Source organism: Pterocles gutturalis, unplaced genomic scaffold (assembly GCF_000699245.1).
Source record: "Pterocles gutturalis isolate BGI_N339 unplaced genomic scaffold, ASM69924v1 scaffold2118, whole genome shotgun sequence".
In the NCBI taxonomy this organism is placed as follows: Eukaryota; Metazoa; Chordata; class Aves; order Pterocliformes; family Pteroclidae; genus Pterocles; species Pterocles gutturalis.
In genome coordinates, this window is record NW_010122898.1 from 51,307 (window position 1) to 71,369 (window position 20,063).

General features: G+C 38.9%; 1 protein-coding gene across 1 annotated transcript in view; it reads left to right on the top strand.

Annotated features, from left to right (window-relative positions):
• ADCYAP1R1 (adenylate cyclase activating polypeptide 1 (pituitary) receptor type I) overlaps window positions 1-20,063 on the top strand; it is a 101,905-nt gene that overhangs the window by 19,727 nt on the left and 62,115 nt on the right. Inside the window, exon 2 of the mRNA XM_010077686.1 lies at window positions 3,388-3,493. Within this exon, the coding sequence (XP_010075988.1) occupies window positions 3,388-3,493 (106 nt within the window). The remainder of the gene's footprint in view (window positions 1-3,387; window positions 3,494-20,063) is intronic.

The following is a 20,063-nucleotide window of genomic DNA, read 5'->3' on the forward strand; positions in this document are numbered from 1 at the left end:
AGAAAAATGAAAGCTCTGGATTTGTTACACATCTGTACTGTCTTAGCTAGCTGCTTTCCCCTTTTTGTATTCTCTCTGAGCTAAACAGACATTGATTGTATTTACTATATTTGTACCTATACAAACATATGCCTTTTCAAAATTGGTGTGAGTCTAACTCCTTAACTCCATTGAGACTAATAATTTTTTAAAAAGAAGCAAATTTCACGCACTATCAACTTGGTTTCTTGATTTTTCTAGTATGTGTCAAAATATTCTTTAACTGCACATATCACTGATATCTTCTGGGAAACTGAAACCAGGCTGTCTCTACTGAGCTCAGGAAATTGCAGATGTCCTTGAGGCAAAAAGAAATGAAATCAGGAGGCCGTGAAGTTCAAGCTTACACTTCTGTCTGAATTGTGCTCTGCTGTTCAGTTGTTGGAGACTGACTCAACAGATTAAAGGTTCTACCAGCACATGGTTAATGGGGAAACATGAAACACGTGGATCCTTTCAGGGAAGCATGATAACATTAATGCCTCTCCGCATTCAGCAGAGAAATCTTCCATTATAAACAATCCAAACCTGGTTTTATTTTCTCAGATAAGGCATTGATAGTGGAGATGACAGCTTCTCTTCTCTCCTCTAGTGCTGAGGTTACCATTTCCTCCTTTTTTTTTTTTTTTTTTTTCTGTCTCAATTTCCATACTCTCCAAAATTTATTTTTTTTTTAAGTCTGCTGATGAAGAGTGCTACATAACAGCATAAAGGTGGTTATTGGAAGTCCCATCAAAATATCCTGCCAATAGGGAAAGCTTAAGGAAGGCTGCAGGGATGGGTGCAGCATCTCTCCACTGCTCTCTGTGTGCCCAGCAGTCTGCATCTCAAACACCTCCTGAGCCAGAGCTACTCAGATAGTATTGACTCAATTTAGTCAGTTTAGTCAGATACATCTGACTAGATGTACCTGTCTGCAAGGAAAACAATAAAATCTGAGATTTTAACCTCAGGTTTTCTTTATAATCAATCAAGTCCTGGCTTTGATTTACCTGTTACTAAAGAAGACAAAAAAATAAATCACACTCTATCATCCTTTTGCTATAGATGGAATCTAAACCTTCTTAAAGGTCTAGGATTACCCCATAGGATATCAAAAGTTGGGCATGGTGGGTTTGATGGGCTTTGCATACATACATGCATACATATATACATGTTTTGAACTCCTATAATATTTAACAGCCACAATATCAAGCTGAAGAGTGTTCTTCAGGTTAACAATGCATGCAAAACTTTTCCTTTTGCTTACTAATTTCCTGCTTTTGTAAATATATTATTATTTTAATAATGCATTATTAATATTTTTCTATAGTTCATAATACATAACATTGCATAATATATAGTGTATAAAATTGTATGTATAAAACGTATATAATATTGTACATAATAATATAATTATACAATATTATTGTCTTTATAGTAATACTGTAGATGATGATGGTGGTGATGATGATGATTAGACAGCTTTTCTAATCTACACATGCTGAACAGTATAGAAACTGCCACATTCATGTACTGAAACAACCCCTGGACTCTCCTTTCAGACCTGGGCAGCTGTGGGTAGAGAACCAGTATAAGCAACAGAAACCTGAATTACTCGCTATTTCTCTTTTGTCTTTTTAAAACATATTTTAAGAACTTTAATAGCAACCAATGCAATTTCCTCAAAGTTTGGTGCATTTTAGGGGATGATGTAGCAAAAGCACTTGTGTTCTTGGTAGATGCCAGAGATCAGTGACAATATATATTCCCCAAGCCCTTGAGAGCCCTTAGAACAGAACAGTGTTTGTTTTGAAGATAAACAAATCTAATATGGTTATGTCTGGTATATCCCGTGGGGAAAATAGCTGAAATTTACTACTGGCATCTTGGAGATGAAACTGGAGCATTGTCAGTTCCTACAAATGGTGAGTAAAGCAGAGGTTGGTTAGGAAATTCTCTCTGTCTTTGAAATAGGGGCAAAGGCTTGTAACTGTTACAATGGCAAAAGTGTGGAAATCTCAGAATCACGGAATGGTTTGGGTTGGAAGACACCTTAAAGACCATCCAGTTCCACCCCCCTGCCATGGGCAGGGACACCTCCCACTAGCCCAGGTTGCCCAAAGCCTCATCCAGCCTGGCCTTGAGGTGGATGGCTCCCTGCCTCCTGGCACACACCAAAGCACACCACCAAGCACCACCAGAGCAGGATTACACGTGCCTTGGGATTTACTGTAGGTGCGTATCGGTGTGTGGTGGCAGTTTGATGCCTTAGTGACCCCAACTGTTCATGGTATTCCCTCTATTGGGATGTGAGGGGAGTAAAGGTGAATTGTGCAGATAAGGCGCAGAAATAAAATGAAGTCGATTGAATTCATATATCGCGTTCCCTGCTTGCTCGTTCCTTCTTAGCAGTTAAGGGAACACAGACCACTTCTGTAAATCACTCTACTTCCTCTGTAGGTCTCCATCGTCAAGAGTGAAGGACATGGGATGGGAAACGTGAAACAGCAAAATTTCTTTCAGAGAACCAGGGTGACCTGTCCCATCTTCAACCAGTGCTCTGATTTCCTTCGTGCTTTTCACCAAGTGTGATTTGAACCTTAGGAGTGTCCCTATAAATTGATCTAATGAAACTCAGACTGTATTACCCTTGAATTGATATTCCCTGGCCGCTTTCTGCAACAGGAATGAAATCTTGTGTTGATTTCTGGACATGGGTCTCATTCTTATTTTGTTGCTGCTTTGGGATTACCTGCATTCTGTTGGCTGCAGTGTTCTTGTTATAGCTTCATTTATCTCTTTTTTTTTTTTTTTCAACCTCCACTTCTTTCCTTGTAGTGGACTGCCTTAGAGCCCTAAAGGTAGGATAAAAGAAGAAAAAAAAAAAAAAAAAAAAGAAAATATTTGGATTGAGTCATCTCAGTGTAATTGGCATTGCATTCTGTTTTGGCAAGAACGTTGTCTGGTATTCTCTGTGAATAAAGGAATAAGGAAACATTAAGGAATGGACAGGGTGAAAGACTGAGAGAAAGGTACTTTTTCTTCAGCCTTACAAGAGGAAGAAATATAATAAAGTGAACACATTAGAAATTATATTTCAACAGGGGGACAGCACAAAAACCCCAAACAAGTTATGAGCATTATAATTCTAGAGTTTGTCCTTCAGCCTCCAGGGGAAAAAAAAAAAACAAAAAAAAACAAAAAAGGAAAGAAGTTTGTTACAGTTTTCTCTTATGTTCTAGGGATGTTATTATTTCTTTTTCTTTTGGAATGAGACCTCAAAACTTAACAGTGTTTCATCATAAACTCACCAGTTATTTTAAGTTTGTAATTGTCCTTTTTCCACATTTTCCCCCCACATTTCAGGTTACAGCAACCCATTCCAACTGCATCATTAAAAAGGAGCAAGAGACCTGTCTGGAGAAGATCCGGAGGGCAGCTGCCCTGAACCCTCTCAATGACTCTTCTCCAGGTGAGTTTCCGCTTGGGATAGATCATGGACATTGAACTGATGGTTTCTAAACCTTTCCTGTCATGTCTGCAGGGGTTTCTGGCAATGTCAATGCAAACGTCTTACGGTAAGAGGTGCGGTCACTGCAGCTGAATGAGCTTAGAGAAACATTATAAGGAAAAAAAATCAATTGATGGGACGTACCAGAACAGTTGCTTGTTGTTGTCAGAGGTCAGGAATTGGTTTCTGTGCTTTAGGTGATGTAGTGACATATCTCTACAAAATTAATCAGAAAAGGGGGAAAAAAAAAAAAGAAAAAAAAAAAAAAAGAAAAGAAACAGTGTGCCTGGAAAGGTCTTGGTAGTGTTTATATCTTGTACTGGTGCAGGTGGCAACAGCTACTGGGGACTGGACATAAGAGTGTCACCAGTCCATTCTGTAACAGCTCATTCCCCCTCACCAGTTCAGTAATAATTTGTGCCTATTCCTCATATAATCTGAAGACTGTTATAGGGATTAACATTGTGACGACCGTGATCTTGATAAAGAGTGCTTGTGCTATTGCTGAGATAAGAAACTGAGGCAGCAAGCAAAGAAGAAATTAATAGTTTAATATCCTGTCTCATTTCCCACTGACTGCAGCAGGAGCTGCCTATGGCCAGCACCAGGGAGAGAAGGGCAGAGAGTGACAAAGAAACTAATTGGAAATCAGGGTCTGTTTTCTGAGTCCTGTCCAAACTGCTTCTGCTGTGACTAGAATTGGTAAAACTGCAGAGAAAAGCAGATAAAACATATTGCGTGTGTGATAAAAGGCAGGAGATTTCTGTTCCCTTTTCCTCTCCACCTATTTTAGCCCAGAAGCAAGGGAGGGCAGGATGCAGCAATTTGTGTCACCAGAGCATCCTCTGAAGCAAGCCGTTTCTGCGTTTTAGCTGCTAGGAGCATTTCCATCAGAGTCCTGCTATTCATTTTATGCATAAGCGCATTTTTGTTCCGCTTCCCAGCTTTGGGCAAATGAGCTGAGTGGTTTGAAAACTGAGGAAAGTAAGTGCTTCGGGCAATTCATTTCAGCCCCAGGGATGTGTTTCGAGACCCACTTTGTGCTTTATCAAAGAGTTTCCCAATTCTTCCCTGGCCCAGAAGTGGCATAAGTAAGGTCAAAAGGGAAAAAATCCCTTTCTCCTCCCCTACCCCCAGAATGATGTCAGAAGCTGACCATGAGCCCTGCTTCTTATGATTATGCAATGACTATTATTTGGATTCAAGAATTCATTGATTTTCCCAAGTTGAAGAGACCATTTCACCAGCTAGTTTGTTCTTTATCACTCAGATCCAGAATAACCCTTGCTCTCTATCTTTTAAAAATTATTTTACATATATTTCATTTCACTTCTGAGTCTATACTATTCCCCTTTAAAATCCTAACCTTCTGGACTAAACTTTCATTATGTGATGCTTGTTTCTTGCCACCCTCATTCCCAACAAGTCCTTATCTCTGTGGTTGAAGGATGGGACATCAACACAGCTCTACCACCTTCTTTAGTGTTGCTCAATGTCATTGAGATACTACCAACTGCTTTGAGTAACACCTTATTTCTGCCTGCTAATGAGGTGTATCAACACGGGATACTCCACCCATGATGGCTTCACCCTCCACAGCATCTGAGAAAATACCACCGGTATCTGTTTGCTCCAAAAGCACTTTTACTCCTGGTCTGTTAGTGGAACAGAGCACTACTCTCCACAGCTGTACCTGGCTTTCAGGCTGAATTATCAAACATAATTTGGAGAAGTTTCATTGGGATGCTCCCTGAAGAGGTAGTAACTGCCCATAAATTCAATAGTCCTATGTGCAGTGTGTTCATTCCTCTCAATTCTCACCTGCTGCAGGCAACCTATTTGTCACTTGGGAGAAGTGAAAATTGCCCAACATTTGGTTTTTTTTGTTAGTCATCTGCAGGACTAAGACTTACTAATGATGGCAGGTAGTGGAGAAATACGTTCTTAGCTTGTTTTCTTCAAAGAAGGAGAAATATAGGACATAACTCCCTTGCTTGTCAGAAACAGCTCAAAGAAGGAAGAAATCCCTCCTGGCTGGTGAGTAAACTTCTGTTTATTCAAGAGTAAGGAGAAGCACAAAACTGCCTCTTTCCCCCTTTGACTACTTCAGCATGCAAATTTCCATACAACAATTCAATATATAAATTTTCTGAGGATTTCTTTCTCTTCAGAGGGGCTGCAGGGTATGAAATGGGATTGTGAGTTTTTAGGGAGTCTGTAGAGGCTCAAGCACATGTTCAGCTTATTGTGGCTTAAAAAAAATCCTTGAAATCTGCTGAACTACTGCAACTTCTGTAAGCAAGGTACCTCCACGTTTTTCTGCTGCAGGTGACACAAAGTCAGATGCTCACATATAAAACTTGAATCTGGAACATGAACAGTCTTTGTACCCCTATAATATCTAGAACAGTAATGTCACAGATCCTATTCTAAGGTGTTTACATGGTGTAAGAAATAATAATAGCAATAGTAGGTTCTCTGCTCCTCATTAGAGACCTTGTCTTCTGCTCTGATATTTCTCCTGCCTAAAAGTACTGCATGGAGAGCAACGCACTTTGAAGTCCAAAGAGGAAGAACATCTTATGGGTTCCTACATTTTGCAGTAATTCAACTCTCCTGCCTTTGCTTTGCCCCCTTGCTGTGTTCAGTGCCTGTGAACCCAGACTTAAACTAACTGCTTCCCCAGAGCTCCTCTGGGTGAGGTCCAACACAAGCACAATGTTGATGCTGCAACTGCAAGTAAAGGTCTTGGAGAGCAAGGTTGGCACTGTATTATGGAAAGCAGCCAGCCCTGACTTCTCAGTGCTCTGATGTTTTCCCCTTTCCCTCCCCCTCTACCTCTCATGCCCAGATGTTACGCTCATTACTGTTTTATTCTTCACAGCACTCTTTTCCCTCATTCTGCTGCTGTGCAATGCCTACAATGCTTCAGAGACAATGATTGCCTTGAGGTTTGCTGTTTGTTTTTTTCCATGGGTTTTATGATGGCTCCTTCCTCTTAAATGTTTTAAATTCTTCACGAGCCTTTATATAAGAAGAAATATGGAGCGTGTGCTGTCTCTGTGTGTCCATCCCTCTTCAACCATCACCTACACCCTGAATGAAAAAGGGAATTTGATGAAAATGAAATCTCAGCAGGTGCCAGAATCTGACTCCTTTGCTCTGGAGACAGAATTAAAGTGATAAAGTGAAATAATGAAAGCCAAAGACAAAACAGAAAAGAGTGATTACTTCATACCCAACTTCTCCAGGCAGTGGAGCGAGGCTATTTCTTACACCGGTGTTTCCAGTCTCCTTTGTTTGAGGTTTTGTCCCTGTTCTAACATAGAGCTGCCTCAGTTCTTGTTGGACCCTCTTCTAGTTGTCAGCAGCCCTCAATGGCTGCCCTCAAGCCTCTTCTGCCTGATAAGAATTGATAAAGCTCACTGCTGATGCATATGCACCCTTTTTCACTTTAGTTTTTTCCCATTCTGACTCTATCGACCTGTTCCCAACCCTGGGGCTAGGAAGGAACAGCACAGGAGTTAGTCAGACGCTGAATGGCAGTTTCCTGGGTCGCGTACATGTAGCATGGGATTCATCTAATTAAGTGTTGATGCCTCCAAATGCATCTGCAGTACAAATGAACAAGTCACCTTGCTCATTTTGTAGCTCTGGATGTCTAATAGGTAGAGCCTGAGATATAATTTCTTTCATCCTCCAAGGAGAGCAGATGATGACTTTTTTTTTTCTCTATGGATGTACATGGAAGTAAGGGTGACTATCTCAGCTATACATTTTTATACTGTAGACGACTATATTTTATCAGAAAAATCCTGCCTTTAGCATCTGGCTCTGTTACACTGACTAAGCCATGCTAGAGGTCTGGATTACCCCAAAAAATCTGTACCATGATTTTTACCATGAGATGTTTTTATATTTAGATGTCTTCTTCGCAGCATCCATGTACTTAACTGTAGCGGATCTGCTTATGCTCGTGTGAGCAATTCTTGCAGTCAATTCTTCCTTGAGCGGAGATCTCAGAAGACAGGCAGGTGTTCAGCAAGCTTGCACATTCACACTTGCCACGTGCATGTACTGCCAGAATCTCCCAGCTGTTTTCTGATCCTGGTGGACTTGGATCTCACCTAGTGGTAATTCCAAGGGCTTTACACATTTGTCCAGCTTGATCTGGGGTCTACTGAACAGTTGCATCTGATACTGTCCATGGGAGCACAAGATCACAGCCAGGAAATAGACCACTCAGAGAAATCCCATGTTGGAAAGAGCTCTGCTGATGAAGGGTAGAACATTTCTCCAGCTGTAGACTGGCATTTCTCAGCCTGTTACCTCGTTTGCTTTCCACTGTTGGAACTTGATATTCTGGACTGGTTCCCTGAATGTGGCTCTCTCTCAAATGCTGGGGGAGTTCCTTGGGTGATCTGCAGTTTTGGAACTCTGATCTAATGTTCATAGTGCCTAAAATGGACTAATCTGGATTAAGCCAAGGTATGATAATAGTGAATACAGTGCAAGAGTATGAACACAAATAGAAGTGATGAGGACTCATTGGCGATTGTGTGGTTCATGACTCACTGTCAAATTAATCTTTAACTTGGAGTCCTAGTTAGCTGGTCCCATTCCTCCTGTCTTTCCTCTGAAAAATGTTGAAAGGCAGTAACATTGTCAGGCAAGTCAAGAAATTAAAATCAAATCAGTATTTGCAGGGATGCGATGCCCACAAAGGTCTTTGTTAGGAGGAATCCTATCAGCAAGTTATCCTGTAAATCAACAGGAAAGAAACTGGTAAGGGTGCCAAGGGGGTAGGAGGTGGTAACTAGGAGGTAAGGGTGGTAATACAAGGAGAGAGAAAATCACAGTAGACTTTGAAAAATTTTTCCATCTTTATATGATGATGGAGTAGATATTTTTAATTTTAGATTTTTATTGTGTGTCTCATCAGTTTCCTGTTCTTTCTGAGCCTTTTAATTATCTGCTCTTATTTCCTTTGGCACCACTGGGAAGACATTAGTTCGTTGTGTGCCTGAGTGTGTGTGCATGTGTCTCCCGTATTGATGCAGCTGTGCACAAGAACAATAGGACTGGGATTGTTCTCACACTCAGCTCTTAAAAGCAATTGAATTCCTAGAGTTGGGAGGGTATAGCTAAGAATAAGTCCCTACACCTAAATGTTTCTCCTTGGCTGATATCTGAGCCAAGATACTAACTTAGATTGTTTTGATCTGTCCAAATACATCTGTCTTAGGTAAAAGATGTTTTTTTGTGCTGATGGACTTGTCCACGTGGCACTGCATAAAGTGTCTTCTATTAACCTCATGTTAGGGATGATGGAAACAAACAAGAATTTCAAGGTAGAAGACAGAGATCATGCAATACCAGGGTAAGGAGCTGTGCTCATTTCAGACATTTATGCTGTAGAGGTGTCTATCACGCAATCCTTTTTACCTGAGCTGTGATCAAGGTTTGCCCTTTCTCAAGCAAATGCAAGATAAAGAGCTTCCCCAATCTCTGTTTTCCAAGCATTGACTCATTCTTTAGCTCTTTGCTTAATGTGTCTGAGTTTATTGACAGATTTTTAGAAGTTTCTTCATCAGGTGGATGGATTTATAACACCTAAATATGGCTGTATAAATTACAGAGAGGTCTTTACCAATGCTAGTTATTTAGGCTGTGTTTATAGTCAACAGATCAAAAGCAGTACTTAAAAGTCACTTATATTTACAAATAAGTTTTTCTGGGAAAAGCCTCTAGCATATATCTTTCTCATCCCTCCATGGTATACAGCCAAGCTTTACTTATATGGACTGCATGGGAAGAGAAATAGTATTAAAAAAATAATTTTACTGTTGAAGGATTCCTGGTAATGGATTAAAAATGCATCCACATAGTACCTTAGACATAATATGAAGATGCACATACTAATACCAGTTGAACGGGGATATTCACTTGGTATGGTAACTCTCAGCTGAGATCACAGTCCTGGGAGCAGAAATCATTTGCTGCTTGTGCAGTCTTGCAGTATTCCCATTAGACTGGGAATCTCCGTATTCTTCATTAGGGATCACAGTGTCTTTGGTAATCCTGTGGGTCTCAGTGTCAAGAAAATCTTTCCTTGATATACTACCCCTTCCTCTTCAGTGCCATGTGCTACTCACAGTGTAGTGCTAAGCCATGGCAAATTGGTGGAGTGTGTAGGGCCATAGGTGCACCGTGCAGTACCTGAGCCGTGTTCTACCATGGGTTTTCTACAGCATATATGACAGATATGGATACTTTAGTCTCTATCCTAAGACTCCCAGTCCTACTAGTTATTATTCACTGTTTAGTCTCCAGGGATGTGATTTGTGTCCCTTGATTTTAGTAACTAACACTTCAGTTGTCTAGTCTAAACTAAGTCTAAGTAGCTACCGAAGAGCTCGGGGTCCTTCCTTGGAGCTATTCCTTTCAAACTGCTATGGATTCCCAAAATTTTTGGGATAAATTGTTCTCTGGAATGGCCTTTTTCTCTCTACCGACTCAAGAGGGAAGCTGGAGAGCAAGTGAAGCTATACGGACTCTCTAAGAGAGCGAAACCTCGGGTGAGGTGGTCATCAGCCTAGGAACGGTCAGTTAAGATGACTCAGAGAAAAGATGCAAAAATTGCTGTAATGGAGCAGAAATTTCTATTATCTACTTGGGCAGCATGAACACATTCTGCCAACACATTCAGCAGCATTTGGGTGGTTTAAAGGACTGCCTCCTTTGCAAGCCCTGATAATAAATCTAAGTTTAGTCATCTTCTCAGCGTTTGCTGGACTTCCATTCAGATGGGAAATGAAGGGAAGGAAAAGTACTGGAATGTAATGGGTACAGCTCTGAAAACACCATTAACTGCAAAGAGTGTCTGTGAGCGACTATTCCCATCCCATAGATATTCATTAGAGTCATTCCTACCTGGTTCTTTCAAAACTATTACTTTTGTAATCTCCAAAATTGTCAGGAAGTCCTTCTTTAATAACTGAGGAACATAACTTAAAAGAAAATAAAAGGTGGAACGGAATTTGTCCAGGCACCTGGGTAAGATATTGACTCAGATAGGATTAGTTTCTGGGAGCAGGACTGAATAAAAGTATTTTTCTGCAAGCAGTTCAGTTATTGAAAAAATGCAGGTTCAGGTTAAATTGGTAAAATTTTAAGCTGAAAAATAATGATCATTAACAAAGTTGGCAAATAAAAGTGTATTGACAATTCATGACAGGGCATTGTTTCAGAAGTGTTGCTACTTTAATTAGGGTTAAAAATAAAGAATGTTAAAATTAAAAATAAAAAGCTAAAACTAAAATTTCCTATCTGTCTGTGCAACTCTATTTCGTGCGAGCCAAAAGGAAGGAGAAAATCTTGCTTAATTGAACAGAACACGTTTTTTTTTTTCATTTTTTTCTTTCAACTATTGAAACAAAATATCAGTTATTTACATGGTTCCAGTTGTGAGTTCCCTGTTTCTATGGTGACAGCTAGTTCATTAAACCACATCACCTCTGTTCTCTCTTTTTTTGTCCAGAGTTAAATGGTATCAAGAAGCCCAGGCTTACCTTCCACTACATGGCGTACATGATGTGCAACGAGAAACTGATCTAGAGTAAAAGAAGGACAGATTCTTTACAGTGTATATGGAGGTTATCAGGAAGGGAGGGTTTGCCCCATATACTTATTTAGTTGTTTTAGTGTTTTGGGGGTTTTGTTTTTGTTTTGGTGGTTTTTTTTTTTTGGGGGGGGGGTTGGTTTTTTGTTTGGGTTTTTTTTTGTTTGTTTGTTTGTTTTTTGGGTTTTTTTGGGGGGGAGGGGCGGTTGTCTTTTTAAATGATCATTTTAAAATGTCAAGTGTGGTAGATGCATTTGCAGTGGATTTTACCTGTGGGGCAGGGGGATTGTTAAAACAATTAAAATTCCTGTTGCTCCAAGCTGCAATTGTGAACATTCCGTATAATTGCAAGCATGATGTACCAGGTCTCTGCAGTTAAAAAATAAATGATGAATAGCAGTAGAACTTACACAATGAAGTGAGAGATGGTCTTTCCTGTGCTGCTGTGATCTGTTGGTATCTTCAGAGCCATCGACAGCTGGAAGCTGTGACAATTTACAATCATTTAGCTTTTTAATGACTGTAGTACCACGGCAGAAAAAAATCCTGAAAAGACTATTTACATGCCATCTGAATTATAACTGAGTGATCATCTATGGTTTTAGTATGATTTTTGTCAGCATTTCAGTGCTGAATTAAAGTGTTTCCTTCCATGTAAACTGTGTTTTCATGGAGGTCCTACAAACACGTTACATTTCTGTAAAAATGAGTGAGTCAGGTTTCAGGCAGGTGGATATTCTTTTAAAAGGTAATCCTGTGAAAGCGCTCTTTTCTTCCTATTCCCATGGCATATTCTGGAGCCGTCTGCTGTATTTTCTGACAAAAGTGAGTCTTTATTGCTTTTTCAGATTGTTAGTCTTGCTGAGAAAAACACAGCAGTAAAAGAGTGAATTCTATTCTTTCTGGAATCGATGGCACAGTTGACTGGTTTCTAGGATCTTTATTTCTAGTGATGGAACATGGATTAAGGCAGCACTGATTGATTTTGAATTTCTCTGCACTGGCACATTTCAGGGATATTCTAAATGAACTCTAGACTTTGCCTCTAAATTGCATTCTAGTGTCCAATAAGTTCCTGAAACAAGAGAATTAGGGAATCTCTTTGGAGATTTTTAGGCGCAGATTCAGCTGCATGTGAACAGCAAGTGTCTCCAGATTCCTCAGGGTGTCAAGACATTCTGACATGGAGCCTACAGAAGATCTATGTCTATCTGGACTGGCAACTCAATCCCCTGAAGCATCTCAAATTGCAGTAAAAACCTATCTTTGTGAAAATAGATTAAATCCTTACAGTGGAAATACCTGTTGCAGCTACCTAAAAATTCCACATTCAGTCTAAATTAGTTACCCAGGCTCCCTCCATAATCATTGATGAAAACCAGAAGACTTTGGAGTGCAGATCATCATCCACAGACACCTTCATTTTATCACTGGAATTACTTTCAGAACTTCAGTAAATACATTGACTTTGTGGAAAGTGAGGCACTGGGGAAAGGTTTTATTGTGTAGAGAGACACTGGGGAAAGGTTTTATCGTGTAGAGACAGATTTCCAGAGCCATTTGAGATGCCTTGGGTAGTTGGGTGAGATAACTTTTAAAGATCCCTTCCAACCCAAAGTATTGTATGATTCCAGGATTCCATGATTCTATGAATCTTGAAAAAAATAGGCACCTCCAGAGAACCAGTCATGTTTCCTAAAAGAGTCAAAAAATAAAGGAAGGTTTGCTTGCTGAAGGATGTTAATCAACCTATGAAAAAATGTCAGGTTTTTTGCATTGATTGTACGGAGAGAAAAAAAATAGATTACTGAAGCTTAGTATTCTAAGCACTAACAGAGACATGTTGGGTTGTTTTTAACAGAGAAAATACAGGATTACTGTACACACACATCCACAGAGTTTGGTTATATTAGTTGAGTTACTCAAAGACAGGGAAAAGAAAAAACACAGCAATAATTTTTGGTCTCTGCTTGAGCTTATAAAAGCCTAGAAGGATGAAAAAGATACCGGTACATATGTTAAAAGTTAATAAAGACAAAATACAGATGTTCATCCTTTCTATAATTATTCAGGTTTGGGCTTCTGTTACTAATAAATTCGTAAAGTATGGCAAGTGAATATAATAGGATCTACGAATACACACTGAAAGTGAGATTCTTGGCTGTGCTAAGGGTATATTTTATCACTCTGGTAAAACAGAAGATCTCTAATAACTTGTTGATTCCCATTCTACCCCACAATAGCTCCATATGTAGTGACATTTCCTGGTTTCCTGTTGCTGGCGATGACCACCAGGATCATTTTTCCTTCTTCTGGTTCTGTGTTGGGAAGAAGAACAAAAGGGACTAGAGACAGCAGAGCAGAGACCTAGAGCGTGACACAGTTTTTTCATCAGCTCTTGGGGCTATGAACTTGTGGAATGCACAAAGCTTTTCCAAGAGAAGGGTGTGTGGGAAGCAGTGCTCCAGCCTGGACCTGCTGCAGGGCAGCATGGCCACAGACCCCCTTTTGCTTACACATGGAGACAGTGACCACCCAGCTGGTCATTTGCATGAGACCAAAATGACAGGCATCGAGCAACTTGCAGTGTCCTGTTTCTGCCTTAGTTCTATTCAAACCTTCATTCAGTCTCAGGTAGGTTTATCAGCCTTAGCAGTGACACAGCCCAGCAAGTGAACTGGTTGGACTTTGTTTTCTGGGATACAATGGGACTTCTGTAAGCCTGCTGTGAAGGTGGCATTGTTTGAACTTCCTCAGTTTTTCTTCTGTACCTTGATATGAAGATGAGAACAAAATTGAGTCTTTATTTTTCTTTTTTATTTCCTTTTTTTTCCTTTTTTTTTTTTTTTTTTTCCCCTATAGAGACAGCATGGAGTGCTTCTCTTGAAACTTGAGGTTTCTATGCCATAGGTATTTTTATTTTGGCTATTGTCCTGAAGCTGCCTTCACAGTCAATGGAAAAAAGTTGGCTTTATGAGAGAATGACTCATCAGACCTATTTCAAATGTCTGCTTTCAGATGAGGAACATTGTTATCCAGGATTGCCTATTTCTATTTATTACTACAAAATGTTGAGGGCTATTCAAGTGTAAATATTGGCAATCAGTTGAATCCCACTCTGGTAAGCACATTTGCCAGTTACTGCTTGCTTTGTTAGAGGGAATGGTTACCTGTGCTTAAACCACCAGTGAGAGAACAGTAAATATGATGGGAACAAGAAGGGGTTAGAACCAGCTCTAAAGGCTTTCCATTAATAACTTCAATTGGAAGATTTACTAAAGAACCATTTCCTTTTCACCAGTGTATGGGCTCCTGGAGGAACATTTTGACCTACCACATTTTGTACATTTGGAATAATTCCTTTTGGTATCTGTGTGTATTGTAGGATCACTCGGAAAGCTCTAGTCATGGATCAAGTGTTGTTAGACCAAAAACTCAAGAGTCTTCTTAGCCTGTCCTTTACTGTAAAATATTTTTCCTGATGAGACTTTGCCAAGTACTGATATTCTCATATTAGCAGCCAATGACTAAAATTGCCCAACTGTACAATTTTGTTTCTTGTTTCAGCTTATTCTGAGCTACAGACATGACTTCTTAATATACCTTACAAACTTAAGCCAAGAACTTCATTACAGGAAACTGCCTGCTCAATAATACATGCCGTTGAATAAGTGTAATAATCTGGACTCATGACAGATTGTGCATATTGATTTTTCCTCAGCAAAATAAAACTGAAGAACAGTAAGTTAAGTCATTTTCAGACAGATGAGCAAGTTATAACATTATAACAAGTTATTAACCACTCTGTCTGCTAAGCAGGAGAAAAATATCTGCATGTGTTTCTCTCACCATGGCAAAAATGAGATAACTCAGTTTTACTTCCAAAGTAGAAATGCAAAGTAACTTACATGCATAATAACATCTTAAATAGTAATGCCCTGAGTCCTTCCTCTATATCTAAGCCCTATTTTTTTTACACAAACTTCTTTATATTTCTACTTTGTTGGACATTTAAGCTGCACCCTTTCTTTTGTTGGAAATTATGAAACATCAGATTTTGATCCTCTCTAGAGGATGCTGAAGAGATGTAGAAAGAGGAGACAGTGCTGCAGTATCTGCTGAGCTTCATAACCTCTTCCATCACTGGACAAGCAAGGCAGCAGGAACCTCATGTGCAGTATTCATTATATTTCTTTTAGCTTTTGGGCAAGGCAGGATGGGGGTGGGGAAAGGGAGATCCATGGCTTTGCCCATGAGTTGCTAGCCAGCACTGCTGACTCAGAGTGGTCATTTGCTCCTGGCAAAAGGGAGGAAAAGAAAATGTGCAATTCCTTCCTCAAATTCCTTCCATTAAGTAGAAGGAACAGGAAAGGAAAAAAGGAAAGATATCTCAATTTCAAGCAGTTTTCCAGCTTTTTGTAAAAGAATTGAAGCAAAGAAGGACTCTTGTCCTGTGTTTTGTTCTGGGTGTCATATCACTTAATGTGCTGAATTATTTCATTAGAGAGAGAAGAACTTTGCATGCTGTATTAGAAAAAAAAATTAACTTGGTCTGTGCTGTTATGCATACCAGCTTGAGATCTCATTTTCAAATATGAATTCCAGCACAGAAAGAGGGTATTCTGTGGTGCAGGAATACTTTAGCAATACCATGCTTAAGTCTAAAGGTGCAATTAAACTCACATTAGGTGGATGAAAGCAGAATATTTGCTTAAATTGGACATGTAAACTCCTTGATATTAAAAAAAAAAAAGAAGATTCAGCCAGCTTCTCTTTGATATATTTTTGAAGATAATTTGTTAATTTCTGATACTAGTATCCTTCTCTCCTATTGATGCATCATCTGTTTTTTCCTTATTTCATATCTGCAGGAACATTGAACATTAAAGTCTAAATCTATGTTGGCTTTTGGTTTTGTTTATTTTTTCAAATACATGCATTATTCCTGCAAGATAGTTGGAAAGGAATAGAATTTAGAAAATTTACCATCCAGACTTAAGATTGATGTCAGTTAAAATAAACATTTTTCTTTCTCTTTTCATTTCTGAATTTTGCTCCTGGATGCCATGAAAACTCGTGATTTTGACGACTTGATGAATACATAGTGTTTTATAAATGATTTACTGATGAATCAAAGTAATTACTTGCCTCTTGTACCATACTTTAAACACATAGATTTTGCTTTTAATGAGTAATTTTGAGCCTCAAGCCACATGGAAATATCCAAAGAGACTCACCTCCCAGCTAATAATATATTTATAGCTCCCCTCAGTTTGTTTTATGAAAATATCACTAAGAAATCAAGCTTTTAAGATTTTGATCATTTTTAACCTAAACACGCCTTTTTACCAAAATAAATGCAAATCCTCAACCGGTGGTGGGAGGGTTCTGCCGTCAGCACCACGAACAGCTCTCGATCCTCTCCTGTTGTAATTCTGCTGCTCCCAGTCAACTTCAACTCCCACTGAAGCCAACAGGCACTTTTAATACATGTTTCAGTAAAGACAACTGCACTGGGCTCTGTATTTAGGGGAAAATGGCCTCCTTGGGCAACAATTGCATCACTGGATGTTAGACATCTAATTTATTGGCTAAGTTAGCTGGCTAGTCTCCCAAGACTCCTTGTAGAGTTGATAGATACTGAGATTGACATTCAGTTTGCAGATTAAAACACCGAAAGTAAGGTGTCTGAATATGCAAGTTGAGTTCCAGTTAAGGTCTATCCATAATCTCAAATAGTTTAGTTGCCTATTTCATTTCCCAGTCTTGGATTTCTTCTTTCTCCGTAATTCACTTACACTATTTTCTTTTCTGTTTTGGTTTTTAGTTTTGGATTTTTGTGGGGTTTTTTTGGTCTTTTGTTTTAGAGGGTTTTTTTTTTTTTTCTTTCAGTGAACCAAGTGGGAACCCTGTTCAGCTAGCTTTGGCAGGTAAGGTCCATGTCTGAAGTTAGATGGTGGAGTTTTCACCCCTCAAGAGCAGATAGTTGGGTCTCGTAGACAAGCACCTGGTCATGCTCTTCTTATTGATCCTTTTTCTTGCCTTTCTATTTACCCTAAAAGCCATTTCAGCCTTCCTCAATGCCTGCCTTTCCCCAGCAGCTTGCACTTTTGCTAATCAAACCATACATATCCTGGTCACACAGTTGCTAGAATTGATTGGTTTGTTTCCTTTGCAGAAAAACAAATCAAAGCAAGTGCAGTGAAACAAAGCAGCTAGAAATCACAACCAAAACAAAAGGCAAAGTTAGAATGATTATTAATTTGTCAGTGAGGAAGAAACTGCAGGTACCATAATTGAGTGATTATGCAGGACCTGTGTGGAAAAAAAAAAAATAATGCTGGAAATAGAAGTCAATGGTCAATGAAATGCTTTAGAAGAGAAAAATTATTATCAGAGTGTGTAACAAGAGTATGCCCAAAGCATGTGACAAGAGCAAAGCCAAACGGAAATAATGACCACAAACAATTAATTAAAATGCACTGAAGGACTGTTGTATACATTTTGAGAACATGCCTCATCTTTGTTCCCAAGACATGAAAGTACTTGAATCTGCTCCAGTTTTTTGCTTTTACAGCCAAATGACTAATATAATTCTATCCCTTCTCTGCTAACTTGCAAACTGCTTAAAACAGAACCCATTGTTATCATAATTGAATAAGCTAGAACAAAATTAAATATAGTACTCCCAGACAGTATAACTATTTCATAATTGTCTTCATACAGGATATACCAGAATCTCTGATTTCTTTCCCATTTTTCTTCTAGATTGAAAACTGATAAAGAAAAGTTCAAATGGTATGACTCCCAACAGCTGATCATTCCTGTTCACATGAATAAGATTTATAGTTTGGGTTACAAATGGAGTATTTTTTGTGTTCTTTGTAATTTTTTTCTACATGTATCCTAAACAATTAATCTTTGGACAGAGTAATCTACCTGAGGATATATATATGTAAACACATACTTGTGCTCTATACCTCTATAAATACATACATAAATAACTTCTGCACCTACCTGGGGTTTACAGTAGGTGTTAACTTTTTATCTGCTAAGTAATACGACATCTGTTCACTCTCAGAATGTCATGAAGAAATTTGTTACCATTTTGATATATGACACTGATGCTATCCCAGTCTCCGCAAGTCAAAAATTATCAAACAATTGAAACACGTCCTTCTTCGTCATGCACTCTACCTTCATTTTCATCTATTGATACCCCTCACATTGTCTTTTCACTGACTTCAGACTGTAATCTGCCCAGATCAAGAGGGATGTCTTTATAGATCTTTGCTTCTGACAGGAAGGCATCTCGTAGCTGGGAACTTACTGAATAGTAACATCATTTCCTTTAGCCTCTTTCATACTAACCAACATTTCCCAGGTGTATGCAAATCCTTGTGAGGCTGGACTGTGTTTATTTTTTGGTGTTATTTTTTTCTGCTCTCTGAAAAGATTGCAGGCAGAGTCAGAGAACTTCAATATGAAACAGGAGACAGGCTTTGTTAAACTCTGACGTTGCTGTTGAATCACACCTTTGCTTCAGGATTTGTTTTTCAGTTGCTCCAAAAGCTTTAAAAAAACCCCAACCTGCAGCTTCTGTCTTCAAAAATGCAATGTGTTAACATGCCTCTTAACAGAGTATGAGCTGGCTTTTTATAATGGATTTATTTCCTTTGTTTCCTCCACTAGATCATAAGGTCCCATGGGATCTAATAAGGAATTGCTTGACTCACCACTAGAACGATTTCCAGGAGAGATCACGGAATTTGCACACTGGAAGAAATTAAGTTATTTAATTCAGTCATTTTTCATTCTCAGAAGATTTGAGGGAGTAAACAAAGAATAAATTACTCACAAGTGTATCTACATTGGCGTCACATCAGGAATGAATTTGACCCAAGATCTGTTATAAGTCATCTTCTACTACAGACGTGTTTTATCCACTGAGATAACTCTATTTATAAGCATTAGAAAAGCTAGAAAGTGGGGAGGACGGGAGTCTGAATATGAAGAGGCAGCTTGTTTCTGAGCTCTGTTACAAGTCTTGCTCTGGAGAGTGTTTACCTTTCAATGCTTTCATTTATTTTGTTTTGATCTGTTTTGTTTTGCTTTCCAGATGTAAAAAGAGCAGAAAGTCTTCCTACTCCCCAGAGTTACCATGAAACCTAAATAACAATAATTTGTGAATTCCTTTGAGGGAAGTTATTATACATGTAACAGAATTTAATATAAGTTCTGAAGTTATCAGTTGGATAGACTTGAGGTCAATTGGTATTTTCAGTTGAATGTCTGTTTAGTTTGCTCTATTTAAGAAACAAGTCAAAATTCCTGATAAATGTTATTGACTAAGCAACTGTTGACATCAGGCTTTGCTTGAATAAGTTCCATTGAAAATCCTGAGATTTTTTTAAGATTGAAGCATAATCCCATACCCAGAGACTGTTTCAAGGTCTGTGTTCCATTTTAGTCCCACTTCAGTGCTATTGTGAGATTAGTTAGAAACTAACAAATCTAAGGAATATGTCATCAACTTTTCTTTTGTGACAAACAGATTCAAAGTCCTGAATTTATTACTGGAAATCCTCAGTGCTCAAGAGACTTCCTACCAAAGCTTCCTCTCACCATCTTCCATGCCACCAAATCCTGTGTCCCTTTTCAAAGGAATGCAGACTCCAAAACACCAAAAAGACACACTGAAAAAATTTCTACTTTATCCATGACAACTGTTTATCCTAGCGATCTTTGCAGATGTCTTCCTCACAGGCCCATGAAACTCATAATGGGCCAAAAATCACAATTCTCCATGACTGGCAAAAGTGGCAATGAAAAGTTCAGCTTGGAGAGACTCCTTACAGCCCTAGTTGAAAGCCAGGGTTCACTGTGAGGTATATTAATATTTGTAGGGAA